Source organism: Rousettus aegyptiacus, unplaced genomic scaffold (assembly GCF_014176215.1).
Source record: "Rousettus aegyptiacus isolate mRouAeg1 unplaced genomic scaffold, mRouAeg1.p scaffold_m13_p_9, whole genome shotgun sequence".
Lineage (NCBI taxonomy): Eukaryota > Metazoa > Chordata > Mammalia > Chiroptera > Pteropodidae > Rousettus > Rousettus aegyptiacus.
This window is the reverse complement of record NW_023416312.1, coordinates 73,160,905-73,179,712: the sequence shown is the minus strand read 5'-3', so window position 1 is coordinate 73,179,712 and position 18,808 is coordinate 73,160,905. Positions and strand designations below refer to the sequence as shown.

At 40.5% G+C, this 18,808-nt stretch overlaps 2 protein-coding genes across 3 annotated transcripts in view; one reads left to right on the top strand and one right to left on the bottom strand.

Annotated features, from left to right (window-relative positions):
* Positions 1-6,442, top strand: part of KIAA1210 (KIAA1210 ortholog) — a 98,588-nt gene extending 92,146 nt beyond the window's left edge. For both annotated transcript variants that reach the window (XM_016124445.2, XM_016124444.2), the window contains exon 13: positions 4,355-6,442. In XM_016124445.2, coding sequence (XP_015979931.2) covers positions 4,355-4,518 — 164 coding nt within the window. In that variant the 3' untranslated portion in view covers positions 4,519-6,442. The remainder of the gene's footprint in view (positions 1-4,354) is intronic.
* Positions 6,443-9,843: 3,401 nt separating this feature from the next.
* On the bottom strand, positions 9,844-13,044 carry LOC118607746 (cancer/testis antigen 47A-like). The gene is given in 4 exon segments (XM_036226555.1): positions 9,844-9,867; positions 10,666-10,732; positions 11,378-11,516; positions 12,351-13,044. Coding segments are annotated over 4 exon segments (924 nt in total).
* Positions 13,045-18,808: the final 5,764 nt, after the last annotated feature.

The window sequence follows — 18,808 nt, the reverse complement described above, 5'->3', positions numbered from 1 at the left end:
GACATAGAAATATGTGACTTAAATGATAGAGAATTCAGGATGGTACTTGTGAAAAAACTCTGTGAGTTCCTAAATGAGTCATATCAATAATTTCAGGAATTGAAAAAGCAACTAGATGAGCAGAGCAAGGGTAATGAAACACTCAAAAAGAACAGAATAGATCTACTGGAGATAAAAAACACACTACGGGAGTTGAAAAATGAAATAGCAAGCTTGGGAAATAGAGTCAATCAAATGGAGGAAAGGATCAGTGATATTGAAGACAGAAATCTAGAAACTAATGTCAAGGAAGGAGAGAGAAACTGAAGTATGAGAAATAATGAAAGAAAACTACAAGAACTAGCTGATACCATCAGGAGAGGAAACATAAGAATAATGGGCATGATCGAAGGTGAGTAAAAGGAGCAGGGACTAGAAAGCATTTTCAGACAAATAGTTGATGAGAATTTCCCAAATCTCAGGAATGAGCTGGAGCTTGGAATTGAAGAAGTCAAAAGAATATCCAATTACCGCAACCCAAAAAGGCCTTTACCAAGATACATTGTATTAAAATTATCCAAAATCAACAACAAAGACAGAATTCTCAGGACAGCCAGGGAGAATAAAATGGTAATTTATAAAGGAAAACCCATTAGATTATCTTTAGACTTCTCAGCACAGACCTTATAAGCCAGGAATGGAATCAAATATTTAAACTATTAAGTGAAAGAAACTACCAGCCTAAAATAACATATCCAGCTAAGCTCTTCTTTATACATGAAGGAGAAATAAAAATATTTCTAGACATACAAAAATGAGAGAAGTCTCCACTACGAGGCTTACACTAAAAAAATAGTAAAATAGGTCAGCTCACCTAAAACAAAATGACAAAAAAAAAAAGAAGCATAATAAGGAGTAAAGTTGTTGTGGCACGTTCAAATCTAAGACCCACGGAACCAACTGAGATTAATTACGAGCCTTTATTAGCCGGCCAGCGACTGACTCTCCCCACTAGAGAATCAGCCTTCATTAGCCAGCCGGCAACTGACCCTCCCCACTAGAGAGTCAGCCCTGAGCCTCCGGAGGAGGCAGCTTATAAAGCCCAAAACTACATCCTGGTTGGCCTTGATCAAGCAAACAAGCAGATTACAAAAGCAAAAGTTAGCTGTTAGCGTCTAGCACGAACAAATACAGTTTCTGGTGGACAGCTATGTTATCTGTACTCCAGCGGCAATATTGTTTTATTTTTCTTCTTGGGAGCCTTGGAGCTATTTACTACTAGGCAGCTGGCACCTGGAGATATCACTCTCTGCCCTGTCCTTGGGGCTGACTTACTGAGGAATTGATATCAATAACCATAACAACATATTTTCCAAAGTAGTAATGGCCGGAGTAAAGAGGGGAGATGTGAACAAGGAAGATGTTATTGAAATGCAATTTTTTTTACACTGTTACAAAGTGACTATCAGGCAAATAGAAGCAGAGAATGCAACCGTAACTAAGAATAGGGCATTATAAGTTTAAATAATAAGAGAATTGCTATAGCAAGATGGTAATGAACATTCAGTATACATAGGGACAAATTGAAATAGCGATGACTGAAAATGGGAGAAATCAAAGATCCAAATTCTCAAATGGGGCAAAGATAAGGCATGTGCAGAAGAAAATGGACGACTGTATACATATATAACTATCCTTTACATATTCATAATGGTAACCACATTCCAAAGATTCAGGACCAAAATATGTAACATAAAACAAGAAGGACCAGAGGGAAAACCCACAAACCCAACCAAAATAAAGAAAACAAAAACACAAGGACAAGGAAGCAAACCAAGCTATCAGAAAGCAAAAGATAAAATGGCTATAAGACCTCATATTTCAGTAATTATCCTAAATGTAAATGACTGAAATCAACAATAAAAAGGCACAGAGTTGGAGAATAGATCAAAAAACAAAACTCAACTATAGAATGCCTCCAGGAGACACATCTCAGTTGCAAAGACAAATATAGACTCAAAGTGAAAAGATAGAAAATGATAATTTCAAACAAATGGCCTTCAGAGAAAAGCAGGTATAGCAGTACTAATATCAGATGAAATAGGCTTCAAAATTAAAAAAAGGTATAGAAAGATACTGAGAGACACTTCATAATGATAAAGGGAATCGTGCACCAAAAAGACATAACACTTATTACTATCTATGCTCCCAATCAGGAATCCCTGAAATAGGTAAAGCAATTACTAACAGAACTAAAGGGAGAAACAGACCAAAACACTACCATAGTAGGAGACCTAAATAGCCCACTGTCGGATATGGACATATCATCCAAACAGAAAATCAATAAGGAGATAACATCCTTAAATGACACATTAGACCAACTGGACATAATTGACATTTATGGACCCTTCCATCCCCAAATAGCTGTTTATACATTCTTCTCTAGTGCACATGGAACATTCTCAAGAATCAACCACATAGTGGGACAAGAGCCTCAATAAATATAAGATGAAATAATAGCAACTATATTTTCTGATCATAATGCTTTGAAATTAGAGATCAACTGCAAAAAGAAGTCAGGAAGAACCTTTGACTTAAAGAGGAGTTTACGAATTTGCCCTGAAAGCAAGAGAAGTAAAAGCTAAAATAAATGAATGGGATTACATCAAACTGAAAGGCTTCTGCTCAGCAAAAGAAATCATCAACAAGGTAAAGAGACAACAATCCAAATGGGAAAATATATTTACAAGCAACACCTCTGATAAAGGCCTAATATCCAAAATATACAAGGAACTCATACAACTCAATAACAACAAAACACAAATGATCCAATCAAAAAATGGGCAGAAGGCTGCTACAGACACTTCTCCCTAGAGGACATACAAATGGCAAACAAATATTTGAAAAGATGCTCGACATCGCTAGCTATTAGGGAAATGCAAATCAAAACCACAATGTGATACCATCTCATACCTGTTACAATAGCTATAATCAACAGGACATGTAATAACAAATGCTGGAGAGGATGCAAAGAAAAAGTAACCCTTGTACACTGCTGGTGGGATTGCAAATTGGTACAGCCGCTATGGAAACCAGTATGGAGTTTCCTCAAAAAAACAAGAATTGATCTACTATACGATCCAGCAATCTTTGTACTGGGTATTCACCCCAAAGATTTGAAAATCCATATCCGAAAGATATTTGCACACTGATGTTCATAGCAGCATTATTCATAGTGGCCAGTTTATGAAAGCAACCAAAGTGTTGTATGATAGATGATTGGCTAAAGAATCTGTGGTACATATATACAATGGAATATTACTCAGCCATAAGAAGAGATGAAATACTGCCATTTGTAACTACATGGATGGACCTCAAGATAATCATGCTAAGCGAAATAAGCTAGACAAAAAAAAAGCTGAAAATCACATGGTATCAGTTTTATGTGAGATATAAACCTAAAAGCAACAAATGAAAAAGAACAATTAAACAGAGACTCATGAACATGAACAACAGACTAGTGGTTACCAGAGGGTAGGGGATGGGAGAGGATAGGTTAAGTAGATGGTTAAGGGGTGTCAAATATAAGGGAGTAAGAGGAAGGTGAAGTGGGTAAAGGCGATCAAATATATGGTAGCTGAAGGAAACTTGGCTTTGAGTGGTAAACACACAATAGAATATACAGATATCAAATGATAATGTACACCTGAAAATTATATAATTGTTAACTAATGTTACCCCGATAAAATTGATTTAAAAAATAAGTAAATAAAAGAAATCAGCACAGGAATAAAAAAGAGCTCTAGGCAATTCTAATGTGTAGCCAGTGTTGAGATCCAGTGGCTGAATCTAAGCCACTAAGTCAAATCAGCCATAAAGCAGGATGAGGGAAGGAGTAGAATTGGGGCACAAAGAGGTAGTCTGTTTGGCCAGAGTAGTTGGTACAGTGTTTTTTTTAGCATAAACTTTTACTGGGTTGAACTAATTTTTTTATTTATGTCATACAACATCATGATTAGCAAAACAAAACTAATTCTACCTTATTTGGAATTTAAAAACCTGAACTGATACCATACAATATTTTTCCTCTTTAGTCTCAATTTGAAAGTGTAAGACAATCTAATAATAGCAACCCAAAGATTGGAAATTACAGCTGTAGACATTTTCTTTTAGGCCTTCCCATGTCCAGGTCCCTGTGGCTATAACCCCATTGATTTTACCCCTTTGTCATACGAACCATGGCATTGCCTGAACTGACTACTGAATTTTAGAAACTAGAGTAAACATGAAAGAAGGAAACATTTTATTGCATTCCATAAACATAGCTCGGTACCTCTGGGTTTCTTAAGGCTTGTGTTATTTGCTGTGATTCTAGTAGGGTTTGAAGATCAGAAGATATTTCAAGTGCCTTCCACAAGAAAGGAAATCAGAGAATCTTCAACTTTCCCACCTGTACTCCAAGAGCCATTTGAGCCAGTCTGGTTCTCCTTGGCCAGGAAGATAGCCAAAGCATGGAGCCATATAGCAGATATCATGTAATAAATTGCTCCTGGATGGAGCATCAGCATTTCAAATGATTATTACCAAGAGCTGTATTAATACCATGTACTGATTTATTTACTGTAACCATTTTTATTAAGCAAAGGAGCCTTAAGATGGGAATTAAAGCTAATAACTATTTGAATGAAACAAATACCATGATGCCTAACATTCAGTACAGTCACTGGCAGCATCTGAAAGCCCAGCATTTCCTCTACAAAAACTGTAAAATGTTTACACTGCTGTCAAAGTGAGAAATCTTTAACTCTGGATAATGCATTTTAAAAGGGAGAATTCAAAACATTTTTTGGAGCAACTAAGATAAGGTCATCATCTCCCTTGATCAAATAAATTCTAGTGGAGACATCCAGATGATTTGGCTCAAGTATTGGCTTTTAGGTTTCATGAGCCTAGTTAAATGCTTTAATTCTTTGTTTGCTCCTCTGTGCTTTGTAAAGGCCTGTGGAAGTGAAAATTCTGTGTCCCCAAGAAAAATTTTGCATAGCTAGTCCCCTAGTTAGCCCAGTGCCTTTTGAAACACCTTTTTTATATACTGGGGAACTCCCAAAGCCTGCAATTTATACAGAGTTCTTTGCACATGCCCCATGTCAACCTGTCACAATTATGAAAGCAGTGAGCACCTTCTTACAAGGCAGAACATTTCTTGGGGATTATTTTACTCCTCTGGAAGGTTAGTTCATCAGTGTTTGACCTCTTGCCCCAGCACCACTGTTATCCCCTCCAGTTGCTCAGAAATGTACTGGATATCATACACATCCTGTTTCATAAGCATTTAAGACCCTGTTGAAATTCAAAATTCTACAGATGCTGAAAGATACTTGCAGTCAAGAAGACTTTTTAAAGGAAGTCTGGGGCTACTGGCTCCTGCCTTAAGGTGGAGACCTCCCCAAAAAGTTTCTTGTCCCTTTCTCTCAGCAAGCTCTGTTTCACAAGATTTTAGCCCAAAGCAAGATTGCCTTAGAAAAATTAATTTTCTGCTAATTGGAAGCCTTAAGTGATTAAATCAGCCTCTGCCCTTATTCCTAGAGGCATATACCTCAAAAGTCACTAAGTTTGACAGCCTCCCACCTCTCCAGTAAACTAATTCTAAGTCCTTCCCCTCTAGTCCTAGCTCATTTTCGTAGGACACCCAGAAGTGTCTTTTCATTATATCTTTCGCTGTATCTGCCCTGTCACCTCAGAGCTACTTTGCTTAAATAGAAATGCAGGCTTAGATATAACCGTGCCTTTACGTTCTGAGTAGGGTGTTGCTTCAAGGAAAAAGAAAAAAAGAAAAACCCGGAGAGGCAGTGAGGTGCTTGGTTTTGCAGATGGTATAATGTGATATTGCACAACCATATGCTGGGTTTTGCATTTTCTCTATAAAACATCTATTTTTCCTGATACTGTATCTTTGCCTTTTTGATAATGCTAGGTTTTTCATTGATTGGGTTTGATTTCCTTTGTATTCCTGTAGTGAATATTTCATTAAGGTAGATGCCCTTTATGCAGATAATCCTGTAGATTAGTTGTTATACTTTCCTTCCCCTTTTCTCAGGGTGGACCACTATTAGGTTATTTCCACTCTACAAACTCTCTATTAACAATTTATTTTCCATAGTTAACTATAAAACTCTGTTTTTGAGTAAAGGTTAAGTTTTTTTTTTCTTTTTAATGCCTAGAAGCACATTCAAACTTGCCTTCTTTTAGCATTTTTGATTTTTGCTATATTCAAAGCAAATAAATTCAATAAAGCCTATTCTGTAGTCCGTCTCTATCTGTTACATGGGGGAGAAATAAAATATTGTCAGTTCAGACCTGAGGGTTGTCAGAGACGCAAAATGATATTAAGAGGATATGTGAGGCATAAAGGGCGTCTACACAGGTATGCCTGACCAAGCTGATGGTCTCAGGTAGGTATTTGTATGGGGGAGAGTGGTATTGAAGAGGAAGTTTTCATCTGTGTAAACACCTGGGGAGCAAAGAGACTGGTGGGAGAAAAAATGCTGATGGGAGTGATTAAAGGGGGCAAGCTGGTGGCTGTACTCCAGCCTGGGCCAGGGAGTAGGTCCAAGTCCCACAGCAATATGGGCTATTGGAATAAGCCATTATCAAAAGGAAAGGGCCCCACTGTGCGCAGGTGACAAAGTATAACATGAAGTGAGTAACGGGGAAGGGTGATAGATCAGATATTTAACCTGGTCCTCTTGTAACACTTGTAATATTTGTAGATTTCAGAAAAAGAGTTCAGTTAGAGATCTACATACCATATGAATAAAAGTATTTGAAATATTTAAATTAACTAATAAACCATTAAATAAAATAAATTCTATCTCCTTCCATGGACCACCTGAAAGCCCTGGCTGGGATTTAGAATTCTCAGAATCCTCTAAGTCCTGCTTTACTGGTATGGGAAGAGCTGCCCCTTTCCCCTCCCCATTTCCTTACCCCTAGACTAGACCACATCCCCTGCTCTAAGCATACACTACTATCCCCCCTAGGCCTGGGAGCATATACTGCAACAAGTGCAATCAGTCTTCCCAAGGGCAGCTCCAAGAAGAGCAAGTAGGACCTGGCAGCAGGCTTGGGATTGTTCAGGTGTGTCAGATACCTAGAGCATGGGCTAGCAGAGGCATACCCCTTTTTCTGTGGGCTGGGCTCCTAGCCCTGTAGGGAGGGACATGATTGGAAGAAGACCAAAATGGAGGCTCTAAAGCATGGAGCTCAGGACAAAGATCTTTCTTGCCTGGGCCTAAAAGCAATATGATAGAATCAACTTATACAACATAAACCTAACAAATCAGAACCATTTTGAAGATGCTCAAATCACACTATACTGAAAACTGTCAATAGGCCTGACCTTTCATTTTAAGTAATGATGACAAAGGGTATGTGCCTCTTGTCTCGCCATATGGATCTTGCCATAAGAAATACATAACACATTTTAAAATGTCAACACTGGTGACCAAAAAAAAAAAAAGATTGTGGAAGGGTTAAGTTTGCTTCATTTTAAGCATTAGTGGAACACTTAGTGAAAAACTCAGTGTCTAGGACTTTGGGAAATAAAGATAAAACCTTTTATGATCTCAACCATTCAGAAGTTCACAGTCCAGGTGGTCAGCGGTGGGAGGAGGTAGATACACATATATATATAAATAATGCGCAAATACTTGGAAATGAATGTTCATAGCAGCACCATTCACGATAGCCAAAAGGTGGAAACGACGCTCGTTAATGGAAGAATGGATAAACAAAATACACTATATACATACAATAGAATATTATTCAGCCATAAAAAGGAGTGAAATACTGATACATGCTACAACATGGATGAACCTCAAAAACTATGTTATGTGGAGGAGACCAGACACAAAAGTTCTTGTATGATTTCATTTATATGGACTGTCAAGAATAGATAAATTCATAGAGATGGGAAGTAGATTGGTGATTGCCAGGGGATGGGGGGATGGGGGAGATGGGGAGTGACTGCTTAGTGGGTACAGGGTTTTGGGGCGATGAAAATATTTTGGAACTAATGAGGTGGTGGTTACACAAAATGGTGAATGGCACTGAATTGTTCATTTTTAAATGGTTAATTTTAAATGAATTTCACTTCAAAGAATGCTGATATAAGTTAGAATATGAGATGTGCTACTACTATAGAATGTAAGAGAAGGTAGCAGAGAGGACACTTAGAAAGCCTTAAATAAATGTGGAAGTGAGGCTAACTAGTATCAAGCTCCTGGGCTCTGCCCCTTTTCTGATCCTCTGGTCAAATAGGACTTCACCAAAACCCTCTTAGACAGGGTCTAAAGATTAAGCACATTCTCTCCCTTCCCTCTTTTTATTTTTCTCATTTTTTATTAGGTATAGAGAATAATACTATCAGTATCAATGTACTCACCACCCAGCTTAAGAAACGTAACATTACAAATATAGCTGAAGCCCACTATGGAGCCCTCCCTAATAGAATCCCCCTCCCTTTGTTTCCCCAAGAGGTAGCCATCATCCTAAATGAGATGTTTATCTTTCCCATGCATACTGTTACACATGCTAAATTTGTATGCATCTCTCATATGCATGCTCTTTATTCCAGATATTTGTATCCACAATCAATATATGGTGACCATTTTGCATGTTTCTAGACTTCATATACATGTCATTATGTTTATATCCTTCTAGAACCAGTTTTTCTGTTCTGCATTTTCCCACTGCCGTCACCCAATCTTAGTCCCTCTGTGACTTAGCCCTCGTGAGTTCTAGTCTCCTCCTCAGTCTAGCCCTTGCCATCCTGTTCAGTTTACTTGCAACAGTCCCAAACCAGTGAATTAAGGCTGTTCCTACCATAGGTGAATCTCAGCTTCATCCCCACATGGCTTTCAAGCAGTGCTTCTCAAATCTTAGCTGCATCAGAATCCCCTGGAGGGCTTGTTAAAACAGATTGCTGGGCCTACTCTTGGAGTTTGAGTAGGTCTTGGGTGGAACCTAAGAATTCTTGGGTGATACTGATGATGCTATTTTGTGGACGAAAATTTGAGAATCAATGCTTCAAATCAATGTCTGAGCCCAGGTTCAGCAGTACCATCTGGCCTGCAGGAAAGCTGGGCCATCCATGAGAATTCCTTCGAAGCTGTGCTCTAGGGCTGTGCTGTTTAGTAGACATATAATGCAAGCCACATGTGTATTTTTAAGTTTTCTAGTAGGCACATTAGAAAAGAAACAGGAAAAATTAATTTTAATAGTATATTTTAACTCAATATATTATCATTTAAACAGGTAATCAGTATAAAAATTTTAGTAAGACATGTAACTTTTTTTATATTTACAGCACATCTCAAATCAGAATAGCCATATTTCAAGTCCTCAGTAGCTACAAATGACTAGCGACTAAACATAGTGGACAGAGCAGCTATAAAGGCTTGACCTCCATCTCTCTCTTTACAAAAATTGTTATAAACTTGACATTTTAATTTATTCAGGGCTGCAATATATAATTTAAAACAGGCTTACAAAATGGTGGAAAGTGATACCTGTCATTGAAGGTAAAGTGAGCCAGAACAAAGAGGTGAGAGAGAGATTTGAGTCAGGATTATTTATCTAAATAAAATATGCCTGCATTTCAGTTTATTAATTTAAAACACTTTTTTTTAAAACTAGAACAAATGCTATCAAACATATCTGTAAAACGTACAAAAAAAGTCAGATGTCATTGGATAGTACTTTTTGGATGACGAACTTTGAAATGATATTAGTGTTTAATAAAATTCCCATGAACTTCTGAAAAATGAAAACCTTAAAAAGAGTGAACAACAGATTCTTCTTTCTCTATCTTCTTTCAATGCTTCCCAACTGTGGAATGAAATGAGAGAAAATTAGCAATTATACAGCATTAACCAGCACCAGTGACTTTCTAAATCTAAGAAAATAGTCAGCCCTATGTTTATCTGCTGCATTTATGGGCTATATCTCAATAAGTAGAGAAGAAGAGCATGTTTACCTCTTGCAACCTGCCTTGCATGACATTTGATCCCATCCAAAACATCCATTGTGACATCCAATCCACACTAAAAGGTCCCTGATATTTGGTCCTGTCCAAAATGTCCACAGAGCCACTTTGTCCATGTCGAAAGGTCCTTGGTATTTGGTCATCTAAAATGTTCATGCTTAGAAAACATCCTATGTTCAAATAGCCCATAATGTTTATTTACACTTTTAGTTTGCAGGATTAATACGTAAAAAAAGGCCATCACGTTTTATTGATCCAATGGTTGTATTGTAGCTGTAGTGCCAATAATAACCCTTCTTGCCTCAGTAGCTTAGCTGGTACTGACACATGGCATTAGGTAGATGGGTCAGGGTTCAAATCTTGCGAAAGAGCAGGATTTAAATATTAAGGACCTTTTGGTATGCACCAATACATGTCTCCATGGATGTTTTGGACAGGACCGAATGTCTGCTAAAAGTAACCTGCACCCTTGGATATAGGGTGTTCCTGTAACCAATGGCTTTAATCATGTGATCATATCAACCTAATCTTCCTCTTGCATAATACCATAAATGTTTTCCCCTTGAGAGGCCATTCTGAAATTTAAATAAATCTCTCCATTTTAAAAGCCTGTGCTCATTCTATAAATGATATTCCCTTACCCTGCTAGACCCTCGGTTACCATTATCTCCCATATGAGAAAAGCAGCTGTTATTATGAAATACACAGCTGTGAAAGTGCAAAAAAGGGGAAAATGTTAATCATTTAAATACATTCAAAGATATATATTGAGACTTAATTACCAACTCAGTGATAAATAGTCATACTATGCATGACTAAGTTTCTTTTCTTTCAACAGTCACATAAAATACAAAAATCTACAACCAAACACATATTTAACTATTAATCATTAAATGTGGTCCTACTTGAAATTCCTAACTTTTTGCTATTTGTAAGCAGTCACATTCTAAAAGGCCTTGTCTCCTAGTTAGTACAGGAGACTGCATTTCTGTGGCCAAGCAATGAAGGCCCAGCTAGAAGAGAGCCCAGTACTTTAGCTGTTGCTTCTGGTAACTGTTCTAAATGAATATTGGTCTTAGGTACTGTTACATTTACCATTTGTTAGTCTTACAGGTAAAGGACAGAAGACCTCATAAGAACAAATGAGTAGCCATAAAGTATATTTCAGTACTTAATGCATTTTATATTACTAATGTATTCTATTAACATTCTAAGTAGGTAGAATTGAATTTTTAAACTAATTTTAAACAAACTTTTTTCTTAATTTACTAGGAGAATTAAAAAAAAAATAGAGCTGTCAGTAACATGTAAATGCCAGGAATGGTTGGGTGATATTCTGAGCTATACAGATACCTGGATTTTCAGGGCCTGCTCTCTGTTGGGTCCACATCCTTTTCAGGTCCTTGTTTTTTGTTAAACTTCTCTTCTTCTTCCTTATTTTCAGTATCCTGGGAATCTTCCTCCGAGTCTTCATACTGATATTTAGCTGTTTCTTTAGTGAAGAATAATACAGACTCTGAGAGCAGACATTCACAGAAAAAAAAAACCACTTCATAACGAATGAGGACATCCAATACTCCACCCTAAGGAGAAGCAGGAGGATAGACAAAAACTAAGAACAGCTGAGCACCTTCCTAGTGGTTGAAACAATACTTCCATGGTCCTCATATTTCTGCTGCTTGATCGTTTTTCACAGTGACATTATTTCTCTTTCTTCCAGTACACCTACCACCCTGTGTGGCTGATTAGTTCTGGCCCTTCAGAAAAGGAGGGATCAGAATCATCAGGGTCTGGTGCATTCTGGATGTTTTAGTCAGAACTTTCTTGTGAAAATACTTTCACGAATTCATTAGTTCCTGAATTCTCTGAATATTTCATTTTTACCAAGTGCTCTTGTATCTGTTCATAATATTTAGGGATCCATCAACTTTCTAAGAATCTCGACATATTTAAAAGCCGTGAACCAAACACGAAGCACGCCATTTGCTTGTTATTTTCCTTAAGGCTCTCCTTCTATGTCTCCCCGCCTCCTTCCTGAACAACCTCCCGCCCCACCCCCCACTTCAGACATTTGTCTGTGGGCCATGAACAGCACTGAGGAGCTCAGATCTCTTAGAGGGCAGTGTATTTTTTTTTTCCAAGACGGGAAAGGCCATTATGGAATTGGGCTTCTCCTTAGGCCCATTCAGCCTGCAGTTTATTGAGGGCCCGGACCCATCCGAGTGAGCATGTTGGCCAGCGCGCCAGCTATGCCCCACCATCACCTGGCTGAGAGGCTACCTGCCCGCAGGGGGCATCCCGGGGGCCCGCTCCGCCAACTACTCACCCTCCTGTGCTGCAGCTTCCTGCGGACGCTCTGGGGCGGTGGCCGCCTGCTCAGACTCCTCCTCGGCCTCCTCCGCGGTCTCCCAGGTGGCAGATTCCTCTTCAGCCTCGGCCTCAGGCTGGTCCTCGGGCTCCTGGGCCGCGGCCCCGTGTCCCGGGCTCTGGGACACCGGGAGTGCGGGGACCCCAGCCGCGACTTCGGGCATGGCACGCTGGCGCCGCACCACCACGCGGCCGCTGCTGGGCCGCACGAGGATGTGGTCGTTGTAGTAGATGCGGTACAGCAGCGAGTGCACCAGGTCGAGGAACATGAAGCGGAAACCCACCATGGGGAACTGGTAGGCATCCACCACCAGGCCCTGGCCCCCAGCCGCGACCTCTTCCCCCTCCTCGGCCGGTTCAATGTCTGAGTCCTCTTCATCGCTCCCTCCCTCCATGGCCCCGGCCAGGCCGGCTACCTGCTCCCCTGCCTCCTGCCCCAGAACCTCTGCGGCCCCCATGACTCTGGCTGCCCCTGCTGCGTCGCCCCCGTGGGGTCTGGAGTCTCCCATCACCACAAGGTCAGCTTCCGCCACCCAGACCGGCGCTCGTGCCACGCCCACGGGGCTCTCCTGGCCCCCTGGGGTCGGGTTTCCATCCCCTGCGGCTGGGTTTCCATCCCCTGTGGCTGGGTTTCCATCCCCTGTGGCAGACATGGCACCGGGCAGTACCTCAACCGGGCAACGATCGGGTTGTGGCGACGGCAGCCAAGATAGTGGCCACCGATAGAGTTGGATGAGGGGAGGTGGTAGAAAGTGGGGCCTGACGAGAGGTAGATGGGGCAGCAGAAGAACCGGCCGTTGAGGGGACAGCAGTCTCTGGTGGTGCCTGAGGAAGCCCCACGACGGGAACGGCAGGGGGTTGAAGTCAGGAGCCGTACGTCAAGGCAGCGCCTCAGCGGACTGGACAAGGCGGGAAAGACTCCTCTAGGCTTGCGATGGGGGGCGGGGCCAGAGGAGTCAACAAAGGGCCGTGCCCACCGCGTCACACGCTCCAAGCTCATTTGCTGAGAAGCAAGGATTGACATGCCAGGCATCCAATGAATGGTCAAGACCCTTAGAATCTAGGATTGCTCACAACGGCCTACCTGTTTCTTGAGGCCTTAGGGCCCTGAGCTACCTTCAGGTCCACACGAGTTCTGCCCTTTTATTTTTGCAATTAGTCCAATGTGGAAGTATCGGTATCCTGGGTTGAATTTCAGACCATTATGTGGATATTTATATTACAAGAGACAAAACAAAGTTCCACAAAAATTTTATTGTCAAAACTGAAAATATAAGAATTGCATACCTTTTTTAATAATATAGGTCTATTAATAGGAATAACGGAATTCTTTTGGGAGAAGAACATTTTCCTTAATGAGGGTTCAAAGTTAAGTGTTCTCCATCATCGGAATTGCTTGTATATGTTCATCTGTTGATCTGCAATGAGGTTTTACATACTTAATCTTGCAAATGTCTTTCACACAGATATTGGCAAATATTGATATCAATCCACGAGATAGGTAGTTACAAATACTGATATCAATCCATAAGCATATGATTTCAATTGAGCATATTCATCTCTTGAAAGGCATCTACAGAATTATGTTAGGTTTTTCTCTTGATACTTGCCTTTTAGTATGTCATTCCATTACAGATTAATCACTTCCAATTGAACTTTATGTAGAATTTCCTCAATTTCACAGTGAGGTGAGTTTGAAATATAGAAATTTTCTTTATACTTCATAGAGATCTGTTAAAAGCTGCTGGAACTATTGTCTGAGCTTGGATATATATTCACTGCAAATTTGTGTGGGAATAGAGATCTCACTTATTTTGACAGCATGGGAAGTGTATAAAGCAGCCTCACATTAATTTGAATGATGTTAGTTGTCATTGGAATGATTTTACCACAACATAAGTTTTGTATATAAACACTGTTTGCCTTGTAATTTTAGGTCGAATTCATTAAGAAATGTTATCAAACCTACAACAAAAACTAATTTGTAAAACCATTCAATGTTGAATGATAACAGTTGAGGGAGATTTTCTCAATCAAAATAATTTAATCTCTACCTCAAGCTCAAAAAATCACACACACACGCGTGCATGCACACACACACCCACATACACACCATTTTACCATTGTGAGGCCATAGAATTGCTCTGTGGTAGGGCAAGTGAATATATCCAGCTTCCATTTCTCACAAAAGTTCATAGAATTGTGATAGTTAAGTTCATGAGAGTGAATGAAGTTCCCCATAGGTTCAATAACACATGAGAGATTCAGATATTGTCTGCAGTGTAACTGCTAATAAATAATATAATGAATAACCTTAATAGTTAAATACCTTCACAAGTTTTGTATATTTATTCACTGACCTTTTTCTGCTCTACATATATTTTTACCACCATCAGTTGTAACACATCTTAGCAGTTTCCACTTCAGGTTATACTAAGTGTTTTTTTCAACTCCTTCAAAAATATTCTCCCCAGAGTATTCATAGATACTATGCAGACTGTTAATAGATACTAATTCTTCAATCACTTAAAACTTATCAGTCACCAACCTCTCAGTCCTGGTCTGCTCACTCCTTTTACTGCCAAATTCTTGGGGCAACAAGGATGAAATTTTTGATGTTTTGTTAGATAGTACAAGTATTACCAGGACAACCCCAGGCGGGTCTTGGGACTAAAAGCTCTCCCAAAGTAAATAAAAATTATAATTGCCTGTATGATTACATCTTTCAAATCTCTTGAAGAAGGCCCATAGCTCTTCCACTTGGCATCCCAAAAATGAGTTCATTAAGAAGACGCCAATGAAAAACTATGGCTATGAAATGACAGGAGATTACTGTAACTAACCACTTCAGAGCTGAGTCACTAGTGGCTAATTCACACATAAGGGACAGTAGTACTGATTCAGAATATGATGCTAAAACATTGCCTTCATCCTTGCAATGAAAGGTGATCTTTCATTTAAAGTCCAAGCTACCTCCAAGTAAGTCCCTTACTTTCCCCCCTAGTTTAACAATAAACCACTACATCGCTTAACACCATCAGAGTCAATTCTCTGTGGCATTCAATATGTAGTAGACACAGAGCAGATAAATCAAAGATGTTCAAGGAACTCAGACAATCCATTGTTGGTAATAAATGTCCATAATTGGTAGAAAAGCATAAGGGGTATATGGGCTTTTATATAGTAATTTCTGTAATTTCTCCTTGTACTATTTTACTGTCAATAAGTCTAGCTAGCAAAGATAATTATTTTATTCATGAGTGAGCACATTCCTTCACTACTTCCAATTTATCAGAAAGTTTCTCAGCCTTTTATGATTGGAGACAAGAAGCCTGGCAATAGTTATATGGACTTACTAGGAAAAATCCAGTCCAATGCATTGTGCCCTTTGTAAAACCTATATATGAAGAGGGCCCCAGAAACACAATGTAAAAAACAACAAACAGCTCAGCAATGACTCCTCAACTAAACAACAATCCAGGAATTTTAATATTTGTTGACTCATGAAGATAGAGGACATACACTGCAGGTCCTGGTCATTTGATCATTCATTCAAGCATGTATTGAGCACCTAGTCATGTCTGGAGTTGCGCTAGTGACTCCCAACTCAGAGATGCCTAAGACTCATGACTTGCCCTAGGTCATGATATAAAGGGTTAGACAGACATTTGGACTATGATGACACAGGTGTCAAGTGCTAAAACAGGGATGAACACAAAGTGCTATGGGAGCATGAAAAAATAACGATTAACTGGGATGGGGATGAGGGAAGTGGGTTGGTGCTTGGAAAGGTTCTCAAGAAGAGGTATTTCACCCAGGTCCTGAAGGATCACAAGGAGTTAACCTAGCAATAAAGGATGGCAGGGAAAAGCAAAGAGGGTTGTCACTGCAAGTAAAAGAAAGAGCTCACATAGTGGAAGAGATGTGTGTGTATACCTGTCCAGGGAATGAAATGGCTCCAGCATGGGCAGAGTGGCAAATGGCCTACAAAGCTGATTGAGGCAATAATTACTACTAATTATTGTGCCACCATTCCTTTCCCCTGTCACCTAGCATGCTACCCTCCCATCCTCTTCACCTCCTACTTTATTCATTAAATCATGCATTTACACATCTGTCAGATTTATTGGATACCTTCTGATATATCAGTGCTGTGTCCCATTGGAACTCTCATTTGTACCTGTTCTTGTTTGACACGTTAAACCCAAATATGGCCAAACTGCCCATGGTCCCATCCTAGTGTCTCCTCTACTATCACTCCTGTGGCCCTTTGGAGGGGTTGGCTAAGACTTCTGGAAGCTAGGCCCTCCTGATTGCACACCATGTTGATGTTCTGATATGTTTGCCAAGACACTCTTTATAGTCAGTCGTTTCCTCTCTAGTTACCATCTCCACTTATCAGTAGTGCTGAAACACAGCATGATGACTGCTGTGAATCTTGAAGTTTCTGGTAAAGAAGTATGTACCTGGAGCTGCTTCTTTGTGCAAGGAAGTGGGACTAGGTACTGGGTTTGCCATGGAGAAAGCTGTTGTTGATGAAAAACTATGGCTATGAAATGATGAGAGTGAAGAGGATACCAGAAGAGATTGTCCTTTTTCAGAGGCAGAAAATTAACAACCTAAGTCTCTGGGATGTAGGACTAATTGATACCCGCAAACAAAGGAGAAAGGAAAAAGTGGGTGTGCCTTCAGGAAATGCCTGAAGCAAAACTGAAGGAGAGTCTCCTCCCAGCTCTGACCTTGCAGTTCTGTTCATTGCAAGTATGTGGCCCAGAAGGCCACAGGACAGTCTCCAGAGCCTCAGTCATCTGCCTGAGGCTGACTGGGGTTGCAGATCCATATGTGAGGCCTCACTCCATATATCTGGTGTGCAGATTGTGCCTGTCCTCCATATCCAATCACTCATGACTTCTGATGTTCTCTAAGCCAGGAAGTTGGCACAACACAGGATTTCAGATTTCCTTATGGAAAGGTACTCTCTTTCCCTACCCTACTCCTACTGTTAGTCAACATAAGTGGCTAAGTCCTTTCCCTTTGTAGACCTGTCATCAGGGTGGGACAGAGGGAAGAACCCAAGACCACAACAACCTGAAGAGATTACCATTTAATTTCAGCATAGCAAGGGACGCGCCTCAAAGACCAATTCAAAGTTCTCTTTAACAGCCTGGCCCCCAACTCACTGCCTCCAGGAAGCCTCTCTTTCTGTATCTGCTCCCCCTCCCCCACCCTCACCTCACAGACTTTCCTGAATTACAGTGATATGTGTGGATATTGTTTAACTCCCTTACAAAAGCACAGGCCTTCTTCAAGTTTGTGGCATGCATGGTGTCTTTGTACAGGTGGGTGTTTGTGATGGAATCACAGGGATTTGGAATCACCATTACTGTCAATGGTATTTCTCTACTGCCTGCCTAGGGCTGACTGTCTACAAACAGCCTTCCCATATCCTCTTCCTTTCTCTTTTGCAATCCTCTATATAGCCTCCCATGAGATGGCCTTCTGTTCTTATGGCTAGTTGTGATGCTTGTGGTGCTGGGATGCCTAGGACAATGAGAGATTGCACTCCCCAGGTGAAACCCTGCCCCACCTCCTCCACACAACGCGAGTGACTTGGTCTGTTGTTGGCCTTCTAGTCCACCATGTCACAGCCAGGCTGGGCTGTGAGAGTACCCTGAAGAGAAGCACCCACATGGAGTGCCATCTCCCTACAGGAACCAAAAACCCTGGGGTCATAAGCACATGATCCTCAATCTGAGTACCTCTTGCTGTTCATGGAAGTGATCTGAAGGGCAGGGGACTGTCAGTTGCCTTGGTCTCTTGAAACTTGACTTTGCCTCCCACATCTCAAGGGGGGACACTGCACAGGCCTTGTGATGTGGAGTCCAGCCCCTGGGAGTGGGGTGGAATGTCAGGGCTCTATCCTTCCTATTGAGCAGGAAATGGCCCTGGTCCTGGGTGAGTTGGCACCGCCAAAGACCCCTTTGCACTCACAGGCTTGCCTCGCTTGTGAGGTTTATGTTTTTCTCGCCAGGCTCAGTTGCCCTCAGCTGTAGCTCGTTCATTATTCTTGGTGACTGTATCATCTACATGCTTATCTCAAACTCTAGACTTTCACTTCCATGACTTCTTTATCTGGTCTTTTCTACAATCTTACATCAGATATTACCTCTATGACATGATCCTACACTAGCCTTTTTCATCATCGGAAACTGTACCATTTTGAAAATTTCTACTCTAGTGCTACAGTTTTTCAGTCCCATCAGATTGACCCCACAATCTCTAATCCCTTGATCCCACTACATTTTTACTCTTCATCTGACCACTATTTCTCCATTTTCCTTCTTATCCTGTTTATAGTCCATCCATTGGATATTGTCACAATCACTCTGTGGTAGGCATAATAATGCCCCCCCCAAA